This window comes from Erithacus rubecula, assembly GCF_903797595.1.
Source record: "Erithacus rubecula genome assembly, chromosome: Z".
Classification (NCBI taxonomy): Eukaryota; Metazoa; Chordata; class Aves; order Passeriformes; family Muscicapidae; genus Erithacus; species Erithacus rubecula.
In genome coordinates this window covers 1,743,909-1,762,475 of record NC_136661.1, presented here as the reverse complement: position 1 = coordinate 1,762,475, position 18,567 = coordinate 1,743,909, and the positions used below count along the sequence as shown (strand labels likewise).

The window sequence follows — 18,567 nt, the reverse complement described above, 5'->3', positions numbered from 1 at the left end:
CAGCTGTCTCTTCTTAAGGCTGAACAGGCCCAGCTCCCTCAGCCTTTCCTGAAAAAACAGATGCTCCAGGCCCTTAACCATCTTTGTCACCCTCTACTGGACCTGTTCCAGCAGCTTCCTTGCGCTGAGGATCCCACAACTGGATGCAGAGCCCCAGATGTGCATCCCTTGGGTTGAGTCCAAGGGGAATATCTGAATGTATGTATGTATGTATGTATGTGTGTATGTATGTAGGTACTGTGTGCATATAAAGTATATAAATGAGTATTGGTATGTAATTTTGGTGTATATTTATATGTTAATGAGTTCATAACAAAACACTGTGTATGCATTTACCATAATGTATTACATACAAACACATACACAAAGAGGAAAGCTCCAGCAGAATTTTTGAAAGTTTTTCTCTCCACTCCATCTGCAGCTCATCTTTCTATACTGGCCACTGGTTAGTTTTTAAAAAAGCATTAAATTGTTTTTTGAAATAAATTTGCACTAAATTTAAATATCAAATCAAAATCATTATTGCAACATGTGAAACAAAGAAACATACATATTTAGCACTAGCAAGGACTCTACATCAATGAGTCTGAAATGTGCTAGCCACACTGGAACACACTTGGAGTCTTAACGAGATGAGACAGGAACTTCTAAGGCTGTAACAACCAATAGGGAGACACCAGTGAAATATCTCAAAGCAATTTAGGGGTGCTCCTCTAAGAAGGTTACTTGGCCAACAATCCAGCTCAAGTGCCTCTACACCAATGCATGCAGTATGGGCATCAAACAGGGGGAATTGGAAGCCACACCACTGTAACAAAGTTATGACTAAAGTGCCATTCCTGAAACTTGGTGGGATGAATCCCATTACTGGACCCTCTGACAGACTGTCCTCAGGGACAAGGAAGCAGAACAAAACTGGCAGATCTTTAATGAAGTCATTCACAGAGCATAAGACCTAGAGATCCCCAGTAACAAGAATTCAGGCAAAGAAGGCAAGAGATGGTATGGCAGAATAGGGAACTCTTGGTCAAACTAAAGGGCAGGAAGGAAATGCAGTGGCAGTGAAGTAGGGACAGGTCTTCTTCCTGGGAAGTACACTTGGATGCTTCTCAGTTGTGTAGAGACAGTGTGAAGAAGACCAAGGTCAAAGTGCAGCTCACCTTCACAAGGCACACAAAGAATCAGAAAGGCTTCTGCAGGTATGTAGAATGTTAACCAGAATGGAAAGGTCAGAGAAGGTATACCCATTCTGACAAACAAACTGGAAAACTGATAGCAATGGATGAGGAGAAGCCTTTTGCCTCATCTTCACCCGCAATGTCTTCTTGCACTTCTCCAGTGGATGGATCTGACAACAGGGAAAATGGGAGCAAACTGCTTCCCACTGTAAGAGAAGATCAGGTTTGTAACCATCTGAGGAACCTAATCATGCATAATTCCATGGGACCTGATGAGATGCATCCCACAGTCATGAGGAAATTGACTGATGTAGCTGCTAAGCCACTCTTCATGATACTTGGGAAGTCATGGCAGTCAGAGGAAGTCTCAGGTGACTGGAAAGGGGGAAACATTGAACCCATGCATAAAAGGTCAGAAGGAAGGACCCTGGCAATGCCTGACCTGTCATTTTCCCTCTCTGCCCAGGAAGATCATGGAAGCGATCTTTCCCAGAAGCTCTGCTAAGGCACATGGAGGTCAGGGAGGTGATTCAAGACAACATGCATCACTCCATCAAGGAAAAATATTGCCTGATCAACCCAGCAGCCTTCTATGATGAGTGACGACATAAGTGGACAAGGAAAAGGCTATGGATGTAATTTATCTGGACTTCACCTAAGGCCTCTGACAGTTTTTCCCACAATCTCCTTTTCTCTTAATTGAAGAGATACAGATTTGGGGGATGGACTACTTGGTGGATAAGGTGAATAAGGCAGATGACTGCATTCAGAGGGTACTGGTCTGTGGCTCAGCATCCCAATGGACACCAGTGACTAATGGTGTCCCTCAAGAGACTATACTGGGATCAGTGTTATTTAATGTCTTCATTCACTAAATCAATTACTTCAATCAATGGCACACACAGGGAATTGAGTGCATCATCAGAAAGTTTGAAAATTACACCAAGCTGAGTGGTGATTGACATACATGAAGGCCAAGATGCCCTCCAGAGGATCTTGGACAAGCTTGAGTAGTGGGTCCTTGGCAATCTCATGAGGTTTAAACAAGGCCAAGAGCAAAGTGCTGCACCTGGATCCAGGCAAGCCCTGGTACCAACACAGGCTGGGGAATTAGGGAAAGAGAGCAGCCTTGAGGAGAGTGACTTGAAGGGCTTAGATGAATGAAAAGCTGAACATGAACTGGCAATGTGTACTTGCATTGCATGAAACCAAATGTACCCTGGGCTGTATCCAAAGCAGTGTGGGCAGCAGGGGAGGGAGGGGATTCTGCCCCTCTGCTCTGCTCTGCTCTGGTGAGACCCCACCTGCAGTGCTGCCTCCAACACTGGGGTCCCAGCACAGGATGGACATGGAACTGTTGGGGACAGTCTCCAGAGGAGAATCAACAAGTTAATTACAGGGATGGAGCATCTCTCCTATGATGAAAGGCTGACAGAATTAGGATAGCTCAGCCCAGGAAAGAGAAGCTTTGGGGTGAACTAATTGTGGACTTCCGGTACCTGTAGGGAGTTTACAATAAAGACTGAGACTTTTCACATAGAAATGTTAGGGGGATAACTGAAAGGGGTACGTTTAGATTAGGTATTAAGGACAAAATCTTTACTGTGAGAGTGGTGAGGCACTGGAACAGCTTGTCCAGACAATTTGTGGATGTCCTGCCCCTGAAAACATTCAAGGCCAGGTTGGATGGGGTTTTGAGCAATCTGATCTAGTGAAAAGTGTCCCTGCCAGTGGGAGGGAGGGGGCACAGTTGGAAATAGACAATCTTCAGGGTCCCTTCCAACTCAAACCATTCTATGATTTTATGATTTTGCTTGTTATGAGCTAAATTTGTGTTTGTTTTTTATAAACTCAGCACAACAGGAGCAAAAACAATCCTAAAACCTCTGAATAAATCTGAAGTCTGAATAGTTGTATCCCTCACATTGTTGAGGCTTAACTCTATAAAGGTGAGAACAACAGTAGTTCTCTTGACTCTACTACTCAGAGAGTTTCTCTCTTGCAACTGTTTGATCTACTGTAATTAGATTCTTCATGAGTGTGGTAACTGCTACTTGAGAAGACTGATTTATTTTGACCGTCCATATTTGACAATAGGAAGACAGTAACAGTGTTTGTATTCTACAGGTTTATCTAACAGATTCACAAATCCTCTGTAGAGCCTAGAGGCTTCCAAATACTGCATGGAACTCACAAAAGATACAAAACTCATCCCACCATCCTTCCCACACCTGTGAATCATTTAGCAGAAAAAGAACCATGAAATTCCACACACAAGTAACATGTGAGAAGAGGAAAGTTGTGCAGAGTTGTAAGGAGGCAAGCCTCTTGTCCTGCTGCTAGGGTGACTAGAGATAGAAGCCTGTCATGTTCTTCCAGCATTATACTACCAGTCTCATCCACCTCCTTCCCTGCTGTCACCAGCATCACAGAGCCTCTTATCCACCTCTTATTTTTAAAAGACTACCGCTAGAGTATTCACAAAGGCTGTATATCAATCTACAGGAGACAGTGAACGGTTTCTTCCCATTTTCTGACCCCCAAGCCAAATCACAAATAAACATCCCTGCTGGTCCATACTGACCCTACCACTGCAAAAGTATCTGGTCAGGAGTTGAAGAAATTCTTGCTTATGAAGAATCATCTGATATCACAAATCCTTTAAATATACCAGCTGATAAATAAAATAAAAACTGATACACAAACTGATACACAAACTACTACAAGTTAAATGTAGATAGGAGGAAATAGAGAAAATTGTAACTTACATTCCATTGGCAAAATTAAAAAGTAACCATAGTTAAAGTAAAGGAATAGAAACTTTTAAATCACATGCCACTTATCTGCTATTGCTTTCTGTTCCTACTTCACTTTCTTTCTATCTTACCATTTGAATTACAATAACTCGGACTTAAATTCATTTAGAAGCTTTTAGTTATATTACATACATGATTTTACACATTGCTTTTTAATGCTTCCAACAAAGTGAGAGGAAAATCTTCATGCCAGTTTGCGTACTGAAAAACATAAATTACTCAGCCTCTCCATATTGCTTACATAATTGCTCAGCCAGTGGGCTTGTAGTGTCATCTATTTTGATCAGACATATTTCATATGATATCAGAAATAATGTATCTTCAAAAATTGGCTCAAAATACAACTGCTAAGTGAAATACAGCCATAGCCTAGCACAAAAGTTGGAATTCTGTATTTTTACTTGCATTGTGTTTGCTAATTTTTTCTAATTCTTAGCATCTCTATCAGAACAGCAAAACACTTTCTAAAATGCTCTCTAGGATTCTGTACAGAATCTATTCTGGAGAGCTAAGTATTATTACTAGACTTTTAGAAGCATATAATTGGCATCAGAACAGTATAAAAATACTGCTCAACTGTATTGTAGACAATAAATTACTGTCCATAATAATAACTTTTCAAACATACTTATGGGGTATATGCCCATTCGATTAATATTAGGAATATACCTGCAACTGCACAGTGAGATGAATAACAAAACCACACTGCCACAACAAAGTCAATGGAGTTAGGTTAGTAAGAGTATATCAAAACAACTACAAAAGTAATTACTTAGCAATGAAATTTTACATGTCTTAACAAAAAGGAGCAAAAAAGCACTTTCAGGAAAATGTTTCCCTTAGTTCAAAAATGGCACTAATAAATTTATCTTAAATTTATTATACTTCAATTCAATTTCAAAGTAGTTTTATTGCAAAAAAGTCACCAGGCTAGTTACAGTAAAGGAAAGTGGTTCATCATGCTGAGCACATCTTTCTAAACGTCAAATGCTACATTTCAACAGGAAAATTTATTTGATTCCTAACTGGCCCTTTCATCTTTGATTTGGAAACCATGTAGTAAGTTTTAGACTCATCAAAGCTAAAATCAGCCTAGTAATGAAAGGATGTTTTAAACTAAGGGCATTTTTATATTTGCTCCCAATCATATTTGAAGATTTTTTTTTCATTTAAATATTTGTCTAATTCAAATCATAAAATACAAAAGCTTCTCTTCTAATTTCAGGAAAGTGGAATTAAATATCAGCACTACAAATGTTTCCAGTGTTAGAACAAGAAAAATAAAAAGACTACTTTTGCTGAATTTTCTCCTGAACACATTTTTATTTGGATACACTTGTTCCTACAATCAACCATTATACTGATGGTCACTTTGGATTCCGTGTTTTGAATTACAGCAAAATAATACCAAAAACGTTAAAAAATTAAAAAGCACAGAAATCCTATCAATAAACTATGACCTCTCATACTTTAGATGATGTTAATCCAAAATGTTTATCCGAAATAAGGAAGTTTTAAAGCATTTTCCTGTAGCCCACTAGATTTATAATCTTCAAAATCCTCTTAGCATGCAATGAAAAGTGCAAAGGAGGTGACTAAACTTTATTCAACAGTTTCATAAAACTTTATCTCCACTGGTTTCAGTGGCTTTAATCCCTCTTCCAACCTTGGACAGGGGCAATATGAGACCTTAATGTTCTAAATAGAACAAAGAAGAATTATTAACATTTCAATTGAAATATAAATTTGTAAGTTTAATTTTGTTTTGGCCAAAATCTCCTTATGAAAATCATATGAAGTTAGACATAATATTGTTATAATGCTACTGATAAAAATGTAACTAAAATGCATTCTAAAATGTCAACTCTAGAGAAGTCAGGAATAAGCATGTATTTTTTGCTATTACATAAACTGAGAGCTCAGAATTCAGACAGATTAGATTAACAGGATAAGATGGGCTCCCAGAAACTTCAGAATCAAAATGTATGTAATTATGGTACAGGATTAAATGGAGAGCATGCCTCAGTAGAATGAGTAAATTGTGTCACAACTAGTAATTTTGGCTCTTCAGGTAGCAAATGTAGAATAAACTACTTAGATGCACTCAAATATTATCAGCCAAATTTATGTCTTATGGCATATGGCAATGCTTTTAAAAAACCAAGAATGAACTTTTGAGCTTTACTAAGAGAAATATTTCAAAATACATTGCAATTAGTACTTGCAATTTTTTTCAAGTAATTTGAAAGATTTGCAGGTTTTGATCCAAAACCACGTAAATAGAAACAATAGTTCATTGAATAGTGTATTATTGAGGACAATTTCAAGTACACTTTAGCCTGGCTTCGTAAAAAGTGAAAAGCAACACATTTCTAAGTTATAGAAAACATTTTTTCTTTGTAAATGGCACTTAAATGAAACTAACATGATTGACAAGTACCTTGCAAGCAAGCCTTGGCAACACTTAGTGCAAATCCATCTCTTTATCGTTTTAAGAGAAATTCCTTCACAACTGTTTGTCTTTGCAATAACTCCTACAAAGCTCATTAGTGCCAGCCTTGGTTTATCCCCCATGTTGTGCATTTATCTCTGGGATGCATTATCAACATGTGGCACATGTCCTTGACATGCACAGAAGAGTTGCACCCCAGGATAGCAGCATGCATGACAATAGTGTTGACTCTTACTCCTTTATGGTTGCTGGGATGTAACCAAGAAATCTAATAACTGTGACAGTAGGCCTTTAGGCTTCTCCGTGCCTTTCCAGACAGTGAAGCTGCACAGACACTAATGAAAGGTTAAATGAATAGGAATAGCTGACAAGAGGTACAATAAAGAAGGGACTTGGTAATCCACAGACACTGCGCAGAGATCCTTGGCTCAAGCCGAGAAAGGACAGCACATCGTCGAGTCACAATATTTAAAACAGCTTGCTATACACAGAGGCTTTTGTGTCTGGGTACACGTCTGGCTTCGGAAGGAAAAAAAAAGATACTGAAAAGAAATTTCAGCATGGGGCACTTTGGCAACTGTCAGGTCACAAAAAGGGGCAAATGTTTTTTGTTTGCTGTTACATCTTTGTATTCAACAGTAAAGAGCATTGACTAAGAGCACAAATCAAAAGTTCCAAATAATACATATTTGACAAATATAATAAAGTTGCAACACTAATTCAGTGTGATTCCAGCTGACTGCATGACAGGTGTTATACATACACCCAGCTTCATTTACAGCTGCTAACAGTTAACAATATGCTTTGCTTATCCTTTGAAACTTCCCACAGTTGAAGATTTTATAACAGGCCTAGCTTCTACAGTTTTACATGCAGCAGAACAGTAGACCTAACCCATTGCAATGCTCTGCAAAAACATAGCTGAACTTCCAGACAGTGCACCAGACCATGGTGACTTAAAAACTTTAGTGGTTAGCTTATGGCATTTTGATTTCACTTGGCTCGTGACTTCCAAATCAGCATTATGAACATTCTGGTTTTCATAATGAAAAAATAATTGCAATGCCCAGCATGGTTTTAAAACTTCTCTAGCTTTTTATAGTTTTCTACAAAAATGTGATTTACGTACATAGTAGAACATTAAAAATTTTAAAGAAACAGAAAGAACTCTCTAAAGTAACAAATCAGAAGCAAATCTGATCATTACCTGAATTTGTGTGAGTTCTTTATACATAAAATATTTCAAGAGAAAAATACTGAAATAGATGCTGCAGATGAAAATAATTCTCTCTCAAAATCCTTGATTTACCTGGAATAAAAAAAAAGTATTTATATATCTATCTGGAGTATAAAAAATACATATTTATAATATGTGGTGAGAGTATTATGGGAACAATGAGAGAACCTCTTTGAACAACCACATTAAATAACAGCAGAACTCCTGAGTGTACTAAGATTCTAATAATCAACAAATAAGGGGTTTTACTAGCACAGCACATAATGAGAGCAACTGTGTGCGAGATAAAGGAGACAAATCTGGTACTTCATCTCACTGGATTACATAATTTACTGAAAAGGTAAATAAATTTGTCCAAAGTAATACTTATAAAAGGTGCCATATAAATACAAGCAGCAATTATGATCAATGCATTTTTAGAAAAAATGTTAGAATTTAGGTGGGATGAAACTGACACAGAATAAAAGGTTTAGACAGATGCTTTTTATTAAGCCATGTTAAATGCTATTCTGCTAAATTTAATGCAAATTCCTGGCTAGATTAGGAAGTGATACACATTTCCAAAATGACAGAAATACTCTATTTGTTTTGTATTTTATGAGGAACCTTTTGTATTTCCAGACATGTACATTTTTTTCCTAACACATACTAATAGCAGACATTAAATCAAATTAAATCACTAAATAAAAAGTCCTGTGCAAACCTGCAGACTGACAGTCAGGACTCTCATTAAACAACATTCAGCAATGAAAAGACTTCACATTCTAGTGACAGTGTCCAAAGTGCAAAAGGGAAAGGGACACTGCCAGAAACGCCCATCTCTGAGACGAAAGAAAAATAAATTTGGTTTTTGTACAAAATCCAATGTTTTACTTGGACTTGTTTTAATGTAATTGCTTTGCTGTTGGTCATTTCTGCTTTGTTTGAAATTCACAAGATCTGTAGTCAGCCACAAATTCTACTGACATACACAGACACATAACACAGAATAAAGCCACCTCAAAGTCTAATTTCTAGATCTTTGGCCTTGAAAAGCAGGTAGTAATCAATCTTCCCTTATTCAGAATATTTTTCCCCTTTACTCTTACCTATGGCATATCTAATAAAATCCGGAAGCTCCCTCTAGCTCTCCAGAGGAGCTTAACTGACCAATGATCCTTTACAGTTCCTTTCCATTTTCAAAAACAATACTGAGAAAGAGAGTGAGAGCAGTATTTCCCTTACATAATACGTGTTCTTGTTTCCATTCAGCAGTGGTTTTAATTCTACAACTTGAAAGGATGTGGATTATATGTGAGAACATCTGCTGTGAAATACAGAAAGTTAAATACTGCTTACTCTTGTGCAGCATACTAAAGACTCTCTCAGTCATTTCCAACTTAGACTTTATTTACCAAATTCTGATTTGAAATCTTATATTGTTTGACAACCTAGCCATGTATGTATTGAAACACGCACACATAGAAACACACTTCCATTCCACCTTTCAATTACCAAGTCCAAAAATCATGTAAAGAAACCTGTCAGAGAATACTATAGCCCCATTTAGAGCCCAGATCTTAAGTTCAAAATATTAGTTCAAATCAATTTGTTGGCATATGATGGTTTCCCAGAAAACCAGTAATGCCAGTGGTAATTCGCTGACTATACTTTCACCTACCATAATATTTACACATACCATTTGTAATGGCTTTTATTGTTTAATCTCCACTGCATTTCAGTATTGGATACTACAGAATTACAGTTATTTAGCAGGCTATAAATAATGTAGTTGGCATGTGCAATTGATATTTAAAATGTCTTACAACAACTGTAAAAGCCTCATTACAGACTAGCAAATCATTTCTAACAAGCAAGTTCAACTGACAAACACCAAAGCAAATCTGCAGTCTATACTGCAAGCATGTTTGTTTTATTTAAATGATATACATTTAGTGCAGCGTGCAAAGGACCATCGGCACAAACTTTATTAAATGAGAAAGCGCAGTTCCAAAGTAATACAGTAATTGTGAAGTTTTTGAAAATAAAACTGTAGTATTTTTTTAAAAAAATGAATTCTCAGTAACAACAGAAAGAAAAGCTTACTTTCCCCTCCCCCCTCTATGAGCTAGTGTCCAATTTCTTCTTTTCTGAACAGCTGTATTATCCAACTTAAGTTGCTCTGCTAATTTCAGTCCCACAAGGACTAACTTGGAAGGCAAAAAAGTACTAGAAAAGATCAATTTGCTGGGAAAGATCAAATGAGAAAACTGTGGGGACAGCACCAGGTCACAGTATGAAGAACTAAGCAGACCTGTTCTTCATTAAGTTAAGTTCTCTTGGGATGTCACACACTACCTGTCCATAGGCTTATTGAACCGCCTAACCCTCATCTCTGCACCATTCTTCTGGGCCCAAGTGAATCATATCCTGCTGCTGACAAGTTAGCAGGGGACTGCGGCTGCAACATGAAAGTACTTTTCTTTCTTGTCTAAATCAGGCAGATTTTTGAAAAGAGGACACAGTACTGACTCGTGACACGGCAAGATGAAATGAGAGGTCTGGGCTGGTCTTCGAGCTGTGTAGATAAAAGTAATCAAATGACACTCCTGGAATGCAAATTGGCATTCTTGACTGCAGCAATTGCACAACCATGAAACATCTCTGACAGCAAGCAAGATTAGGACAAAATGTTATGTAAAGCACTGAACTCAAAAACTCACTAGAAAATTCAAACTGTAACATTTACATTTTAATACAGCAATAGCTATCTCTGCTTTTGTCTGTTTCTTTACTTTGTTTACTGCAATTGAACACTCATCTTTCTCAAATGCCTCAAAAATAAAAATATAATGCAATTAAGGCATAGATCTTCTCCTAAAAGCTTTTTCCTCTAAAATGTCACACTGCTTTATTTTTTTACAAAACAGTGTACCAAGGCAGGGTTTTTCTATTACGTGTGCAAAATGTGTGCTTAAGAAACACCTTCACAATCTCAAGTCTTAAAAGCAGTTTCAAAATTTTCTCGTAACAAATAGTTTGTTGTTTACTCTTAGACTTTGCTACACGTGGATCAGGTAAAGATGAGTCATTTGAAATTTTTAGCAAGTTTTAAAATTCGTATGCTTCAGGATTTCAAAGCAAATACATAGAGCTAGTTAGCTCATTAATACTAGACAGTTTAAAATGAAACTACAGTACATCAGAGAGCACATATGCCCCATTAAATTTCAGATTTAAAAATCCTACCATTTGTAAGAGCAAGGAAACACACTTCTGCAGGAACTGTGCAGGTATGCTGATCAGGTTTATTAAATATTACTGTCTGAAATGAGCTCAGTAATTAAACTGTGAACATTTGTAATCTATGACAAAAATGCTACTCATTTTATAATCTGCCTATGGAGATGGGTTATAATACAAAGGGAGAAATGGAATATAGTGAGAAATATAAACCCACTTCCACTAAAAAATATTTCAGCAACTACAATATACAGCTAACATTAAGAAATAAGTAATATTCTGCCTTGATTTCATTCTTAAAGAAATAGCTTCAAACCATTTTAACCGTCAGACACACAAAAAAGATGCTTGTTGCCACTTTAATCTGGATACACCAGATTACTACATGATGTCTTTTGTGCATCAATTTTACAACAGCTTGACTCTAGGGTAAATGGGAACCATCATAAATCGCATGCTGCTTTCAAAATCACTTTAATTTCTGTCAGTGTTACTGTAACCACAGTCCTGGGCACATGCTGCTTTTTCTCCCAGCTTTTTTTTTTTTTTTGCTTTTTTTTTTTTTTTTTTCTTGTTGTCTACATTTGACAGTTGCATCTCCTACACTCCAATTGTGGCTTTGATCACTGAAACAAGACATGTCATGTTAGGGAGAGAAGGGAAAAACATAAACCCTCCATCGTAAACTCCATTCACACAGACATTCTCGCTCTATAGTTTGAGTACTCTATACACATACATACATGTATGCATGCAGAAACATACACATATATAAGTAGATAAAGATACAGATGTATACACACACACACTAGTGTGTGTGCATGTACATGTGTATGTGTATACCCAAGGTACACAAGAGAGCTCTGTAACATCCCTGGAGTGGGGTGACAAAAGCTGACTGAAAGCAGAGCAGTAGTCAAACAGCGACTGGAAACACCACTGAATATGGGATGATCACCATTCATCACCAGCTGAGGTTGATCCATGTGTTAACATGAACAGTTATCATTCTGCATGTGAACAGTTATCATTCCGCATGTTAGGTGTAGTCACAGCTTAAATGAGGTTGTCTTTCACAGCTGTCTAAGCTGACCTCACATCACAACTCAGACAAACGGACTTCAGCCAAATTACGTCCTCGGCCATTTCGACTTTTAATTTTTAAATTAAAAGTCAAACCCTGCTTTGCAAAACCCCTACTGCAAAGGAGACGTGCATGTACACAGCACATGTTCAAAGTTGGTTTTTGAGGGGCTCCACCTTCCTCTTTACAGCTAGGATATCAGCATAACTCTCTAAGTTCTGTTAGTAATCGCTGATTGGAGAGGTGTAAACTGCAAGCACATGCACAACAAAAAAATAGTTTCAGAGGGAAGGTGGATTTACACTCCTGTTTCCCTGCCGCAGGCGATGTTTCACACCCGAACACAGAGCTCCTTCCCGCTCTCAATGGTTACGTTTACATTGTGTGCAGACCGTACGCATTTCCGAGCAGAAAGTGGTGGTCAAAATAAATCAGACCACCGTATGTCCAACTCAACCACACTCCACCTTCACTCTCCCTCCCTCCATCCGCAAACACTTTTTTTTTTTTTACACTAGCTCCTCTTCTTTAGTGCAAGAAAGCAGGCGGTAAAAAGCATGTGGCCATCCGATTCCAACCACCCCAAACTCACTTAAAGTTTAGCACAACCTCTTAGACACTTTTTCCCCCAATCCACGCAGCACAGACCTGATTTATTTATTTATTATCTCCCTACTTCGCCTTGCCCGACTGCTTGTTTCTTTGAAGGCTGTGAAACATACCGATAGCAAGCAGGGCTGCTTGTGTTACTGAACAATTTATTAATCAAATCAAACCAAGGTAAAGGCTACAATGAAAACGAAAGGCTGCTGGAAACTTCTTACCATCTCTGCATGCTGGTTGTCAAGTGCACCCCCTGTCTCTCGATCTCCTCTCAGCGGCAGTGCCTGCACCCTTCCTTTTGCCTCTGGGCTCTCAGCATTACACTCTCTCTCTTCCCCCCCTTCCCTTTTCTCCTTCCCTACGCCCCCTCACCCCAGGTGATTCGAACTTTAAAAAAAATCGAGATTTAAAAAAAATACTTTCCCCCTCAAAAAAAAAAAAAAAGTCCCAAAACAAAAAACAAACAAACAAAAAAACAAACAAACAAAAACCCCTGACCAATACACACACAAACAAAACAAAACAAAAAACAAGAAAACCAGCAGCTGAAGCAGCAGCGACAGTCTCTTTCTACCCCACCCCCCGCCGCCACACACAGACACCCTCTCTCTCTGACTCTCAGAACTTCAGCCCCCAAAGTTCAGCCCGAGCAGCAGGATGAAAAAAGAGAAAGAGCTTTCAGCGGAGAGCTAGAAGTGATGGGAGGAGGGACCCAGGTTCGGGTCAGAGCCTCCACAGGTTGGTTTGTTGTTGTTGGGATCTTTGGCTGGGGAAGGGGAGGCGGCGGGGGGAGGCTGAGAGCGGGTCCGAGAGGGCAGCGCTGCTTCCTTCTAACCCCGCGCTCTCGGGCGAGGGCGACAGGCAGGGAGGCAGAGGAGTTATTTTTTCACACACACACCCCCGACTGCTCTTTCCCCTTCCCTCTGCCTGCTCCCTCCCCCGCAAACTTTCTGTGCCAGGCGGGGGCCGCGGCAGAGGCCGCCCGCGCCCAGCTGTCAAAAACACCCAGCGACCGCCGCCAACTTTGTGGCGAGGGCGGCCGGCGGCGCCGCGCGGGGCTGCCGCCCCTCAGCCTCCTCTGCCCCCTCTCGCCTTCCCGTCCTCCGCCCCGCTGCTCCTCGAGCGGCTGCAGTCCCTCCCGCTGCTTCTCCTCTTCCTTATCGGATCCAGCCGCTGCTGGAGCGAGCGAGAGGGAAGGCGGCAATGCGAAAGAAAGCTGAAGGGAGGGCTGTGAGGGGGCAGAGAGACGGCGGAAAATGGAGCGTAGCCCAGAGGAGGGGGTAAGGAGCCGGAGGGGGAGAGGCAAGAGTGTTAGAAAGGAAGGGAAAAGTTAGGCGAAGTTTTTGCTCGTGGTGCCGGTTTCCCGCTTCCCACCCATTGCTCCATCAGCTCCCAGGGCTCTGCGGCGGCGGCGGCTGCTGCTCGGTGTGGGATCTGAAGAAATATTTTGTAAAAGGGTGGGATTTTTTTTTTTTTTTTTCCTGTGGAGGAGGGGGGGTGGGTAAGGGAGGCGGGAGGAGGTGAGCCGTCACGGTTGTACGTTCGCAGGGAACAGACGAGAGTCACATCTGTGTGTGACACGGAGCCAAACCTAGCGAAACCCTGCCCCGGCGGCGCCGTGGTAGCGCAGCCGCCGCCGCGGCCCTAGCTGGGCGCGCAGGCACAGGGCGGCCGGCGGGCGCGCTCCCGCGGGGCGCGGGGCGGGCCGGGAGCTCCGCGCCCTCCCGCGGCCGCCGGCGGCTGGGCCCGCGCCGCTCCGCAAGGAGCCAGGCGGGGCGCGGGCACCGCGCGGCCGGCCCTCGGCCCCCACTGCCCCCTCTGAAATCTTCCCTTACCGGTTCGAAGCGCTGCTCTCCACGCGAGCCCCGCGGCGGCGCCGAGGGGCTGGCAGGGCCGACCCGCGTCGCGCGGGCTGCTCGGTCGGGGGAAGGTGGCGGAGCGCTGTCAGGCTTCACCTGCGGGGACGGGCGGCTCGGCCCGGCCGCCCCTCGTGTCCGGCCTGAGAAGGCGCTGAGGGTCACCAGTACGGTCAAAACCGGCTCCCCTCGTGAGGCGCCGTGTAAACATGAGGTTTATACACGAGGTTTAAACAGGACCGGACCGTTAAAAAGTGAGCGTGAGGAGAACTTTCCAGGCGATGTGAAACACAGATAGAACATTTTGCTCTCTTTTGGTGTAGCTGGACACTCAGATGACCTAGCAGGAATTGAGAAAAATTGAGAGAAGATGGGAGATAGCCGTCTGCACTCCTGATTTTTTCCTGCATCTGCTGTGGACTGAACTCACAGTAAGCTTACTGTAATGAACGGCATGTCCCCGGGAATTGCCAACTTCCCAAGCTTGTTACCATATTTTGGCATCTTTGTTACTTATGTATTTCCTATGCCCGTCAGAAGAGAGAAGGATAAATTATCTGTATTAGTATCAAAACTAATTTTTCACAAAACGCCTTATAATATATCTCAGTGTCTGTTTCCGTGGAAAATTCTTTCTGTTTTCTGGATATTTGTCGGATACCTTGATTAGGCATAGTATGTATTAGCTTACGGACAGGTTTGCAGTGTCCACACTTCATCAGGATTAGTTTTGATCTTTGAGGGCATTTTTTCTATTTTTTTTCTAAACAACTATTCAAAAGGACTTTGCGTTCATCAGGATTTTGGTGGTTTTTTTATACAAGTGCCATGGCCAATAAAGATTTTGAGTAATTTATGGTAGTTTAAAAAAAAAAACTACAAAATCACGGGACTGATTAAGCCATGACTTTGTGCGTTTTCTGTCAAAGGAGAGAGATAAGAAAAACCTTGTTAATTATTTCAAAGTCACATTTTATCGTACATAAAAAACGATTTGCCCTTTTGAACCAGGGAAGGGCCAAGAAGTTGCCAAAAAATTGTGTTCACACAGCCCCCTCGTGGTCAAAGCCGTCAGAGCCTCAAAACCACCTCTACTCACACGATGGAGGGAAGGGTCAAAGCAGTCTGATGCAAATTAAAAATAGAGTGCTGCAACCTTGGTTTGCAAAAGGCATGGTCACCTGCTAGAATAAAGATAGGCTGTGCCTGTTACAAGGCTAATCTGCACTGTGCAGTTTCCCCGAAGTGAATCGAAGGTTATAAATGGTTTCAGCTTTATGAAAGCAGAGTATTAGAGTAGGTAGATGGCCATTAAACTAAATTTAAAACCAGGTTTCCTTGCTACATTGGAAATATTTATTTTTTTTAAGCTGGGGCTTGGCATTTGAAGAATATATTTCTATATGCACTAAATGAGTCATTTGCATTGATAATAGCCTATATCAATAAAAAAATTAATCTAATCTCTGAGCTGAGGTTCATTTCAAAGAACCTCTAAGTGTAGCACAAGAGCTTCCAGTTACATTATTTTTAAAGTCTCTAATTTTATATGAAAACTAATAAAGCTGCATGGAGTTATTCCTTTGTTATCTTGCTTGATGTTTGATTCAGCATTTTTAAACTTTTTTTTTTTCTTATACATGTCAATAAGCCGATGTCTTTTGTATTGGCAGTGTATTACAGCCTCTTGAAAGCTGATGAGGAGGTAAAATGGCTGGAGGCAAGCTGGCTGTTGGGTGTTCTGATTCTTGGGTTGACAGTATGGAGTTACAGGACAAACACAGTGGAGTGAGATACTTCTGCTTACAGGATTAGTACCAAAATAACTACCTGGTGGTATTTGTATATATAGCATCATTAGTCTTCAGACTGAGCAAGCTCCAAGTTTTTCTGGAATTTTGCATCTTTCAAAGTCATGCTTTCAGTTGCATATTCAATAGTGTTTTAGATTTCCATTGAATTCTTGCTTTCAAGGTTGTCTACTGTCAAGGTTGTGTAATTATATTCTGAGATAAAACTAAGAAGATAGGGCTCATGTTAAAATACTATAGCATCCACATGCACAGTACCTTTTGTTTCTTTATAGTGCAGCAGTGACTGTGAAATCAGCACATCACTGATATTGTGGGAAATGACAACATACCTTTGCTTGCAGTTCAGTCTCAAAAGACAGTTTACAAACCTCATGGTGTGTCACAGGACTGTCTTATGACTTCTCAATGTGTGTAATTATCGTAAATTTTTGATATTATATGCAAGGTTTCAGTGAGTAAGTGCAAAGCCTAAACTTATATTTGCTTCTTAGTCTAATGATATTTTTTATATAAAACAGTGTCTCTAACAGCCTCATCAATAGAGATGTAGACAGCAAGTCTTTCTCTCTGCAATTTACTTTCAAAACCAGATATGACCGAAATAAAGAATTAGTAGTGTTCCTTGTCTGAGATTTCTTAGTGTAAAAAAAGTTACAAAGTAAGATAATTCAGGGATTTTTGTGGTTTTTGGCATTTGAGGAGTTTTTTTTAGTTTAGGGATTGGCTTTTTCATTTGGTTGGTTTGGTTTTTTGTTTCTTTTTTCGATGTTTTGTTTGTTTGTTTGGGTTTTTTTGTGTGTGTGTTTTTCTTGGTTGGTTGTTGTTTTTCTTTTTCACAGATTGGAGCATGAAGCTATTGCAAATTAGAGTCTGAGTAGTAACTGCAACTTGAGAAGAATTGAACCATAATTCAAATAAATTTTGATGTCTCCAGAGTGTGGTATTTCTCACAGAAGGAATTTATGATTCACTTGAATCTTACCCATTATGCAAACCTGTGTGGATGCCTTTGGATGTGTGGTCCAGAGGACTTGCCCACAGAGCAAACCAAGGTGAGGTGGGACATAAGGCAGCAGTCTTGAAAGGGACTATAGCAAGATACCAAACTGAAATCTTCTGTATTCTGATGGGTGGCAAGGTAAGACAGAGCACTTCTAGAGAATGGTATAATTGAAACGTAAATGAAAAAAAGAGTTTAGTGGTAATAAGAATCTCTAACAGAAATATTATCCCCATTCCTGAAAATGAAACCTGTTTTCTGCAATCCACAATTTGTACTGGCACAAAGAATCCATTCCAAAAATACCCATCAATATTTTGGACTTATGCGATCATGCAGTCCTAATCTGATTATTAATTTTATTTAGGAATATGGCTGTACCATCCATATGCATACTGAATATTCATACTAAGTTCCTACGCTAAGTAATACTTATGACAGTTGGCCTGGTTTATAGCATAACTTTCAAAGGGATAGTCTCCTACTTCCTATTAGAGATTCTTCTTTTCCCTTTTTTCTTTTTAATTTTTTCTTCTTTTTAGGCTTCTTTGTTTGAATTTTGTGCTAACTAGTCTATCACATCATGATACTTGTGGGAACTTCAACCATTGTCAATAATCTGATTAGGAGGAATATCTGAGCATTTATTATAGAAAGGGGTCCAAATGTTTCTTAGGCAAATACTAATTTCCTAATGAAATTTGAAGTTTGACATTATGCTTGCAGGGTATCAAGGATGCTACTTCTGAAGGAGTTCGCCTAAATATAGCTCTGAACCCCAGGGGCCTGAGGATGTGGAAGACCAGGGACCGACTGTAAACCTTTGGTTTAAATCATTTGCACAGGAGCTTGGAGAGAGGGATAGAATCTAAGTCTCCAGGATGAAGTTTAACTGCTTCACCTGCTTTAACCCTCGTTCCATCTTTCTTTTCTCTCTTGTTCATCACACACCTTAAAACTTCAGCAGAAAATTAAGCAGGAATATTAGGAAAGAAGCTCCATTCATTATGCAGGCAGTCTGTTTAGAGAATGTCATAGTTTCTCTGTACTTGATACAGACACATATTGCAGGAAGAAAACAGTACAGGATGATACAATTTCAGATGCTGTGTACTCATCACATCAAAGGGCTGAAATAATGTTGTGTACACACTTGTAATGACGATAACATTTCTTAACTTATGAACATATAACTTTCTAACCCCTGCTAGCCAGCTGTCAAAATTCAGTATTAAGTTCATGAAACTAAGTCAAATGACAATACTCATACTGTAGTGTTCTGAGTCAAAAAGTAATTTTGCCATG

At 39.9% G+C, this 18,567-nt stretch overlaps 1 protein-coding gene and 1 long non-coding RNA gene across 9 annotated transcripts in view; one reads left to right on the top strand and one right to left on the bottom strand.

Annotated features, from left to right (window-relative positions):
• Positions 1-14,782, bottom strand: part of BNC2 (basonuclin zinc finger protein 2) — a 330,274-nt gene extending 315,492 nt beyond the window's left edge. For 4 of the 8 annotated variants that reach the window (XM_079330751.1, XM_079330755.1, XM_079330753.1 and 1 more), the window contains exons 1-2: positions 12,814-12,908; positions 7,654-7,755 (exon numbers count right to left, since the gene is read on the bottom strand). In XM_079330751.1, coding sequence (XP_079186877.1) covers positions 7,654-7,680 — 27 coding nt within the window. In that variant the 5' untranslated portion in view covers positions 7,681-7,755; positions 12,814-12,908. Of the gene's footprint in view, positions 1-7,653; positions 7,756-12,813; positions 12,916-13,966; positions 14,023-14,427 lie in introns of those variants that run through there. The other 4 variants (XM_079330760.1, XM_079330757.1, XM_079330759.1 and 1 more) reach the window with 4 other exon arrangements.
• LOC306814588 lies at positions 13,351-17,211 on the top strand. Its single transcript, XR_013777214.1, has 3 exons — positions 13,351-13,872; positions 14,772-14,879; positions 17,102-17,211. It is a non-coding gene; the product is annotated as an uncharacterized lncRNA (long non-coding RNA).
• Positions 17,212-18,567: the final 1,356 nt, after the last annotated feature.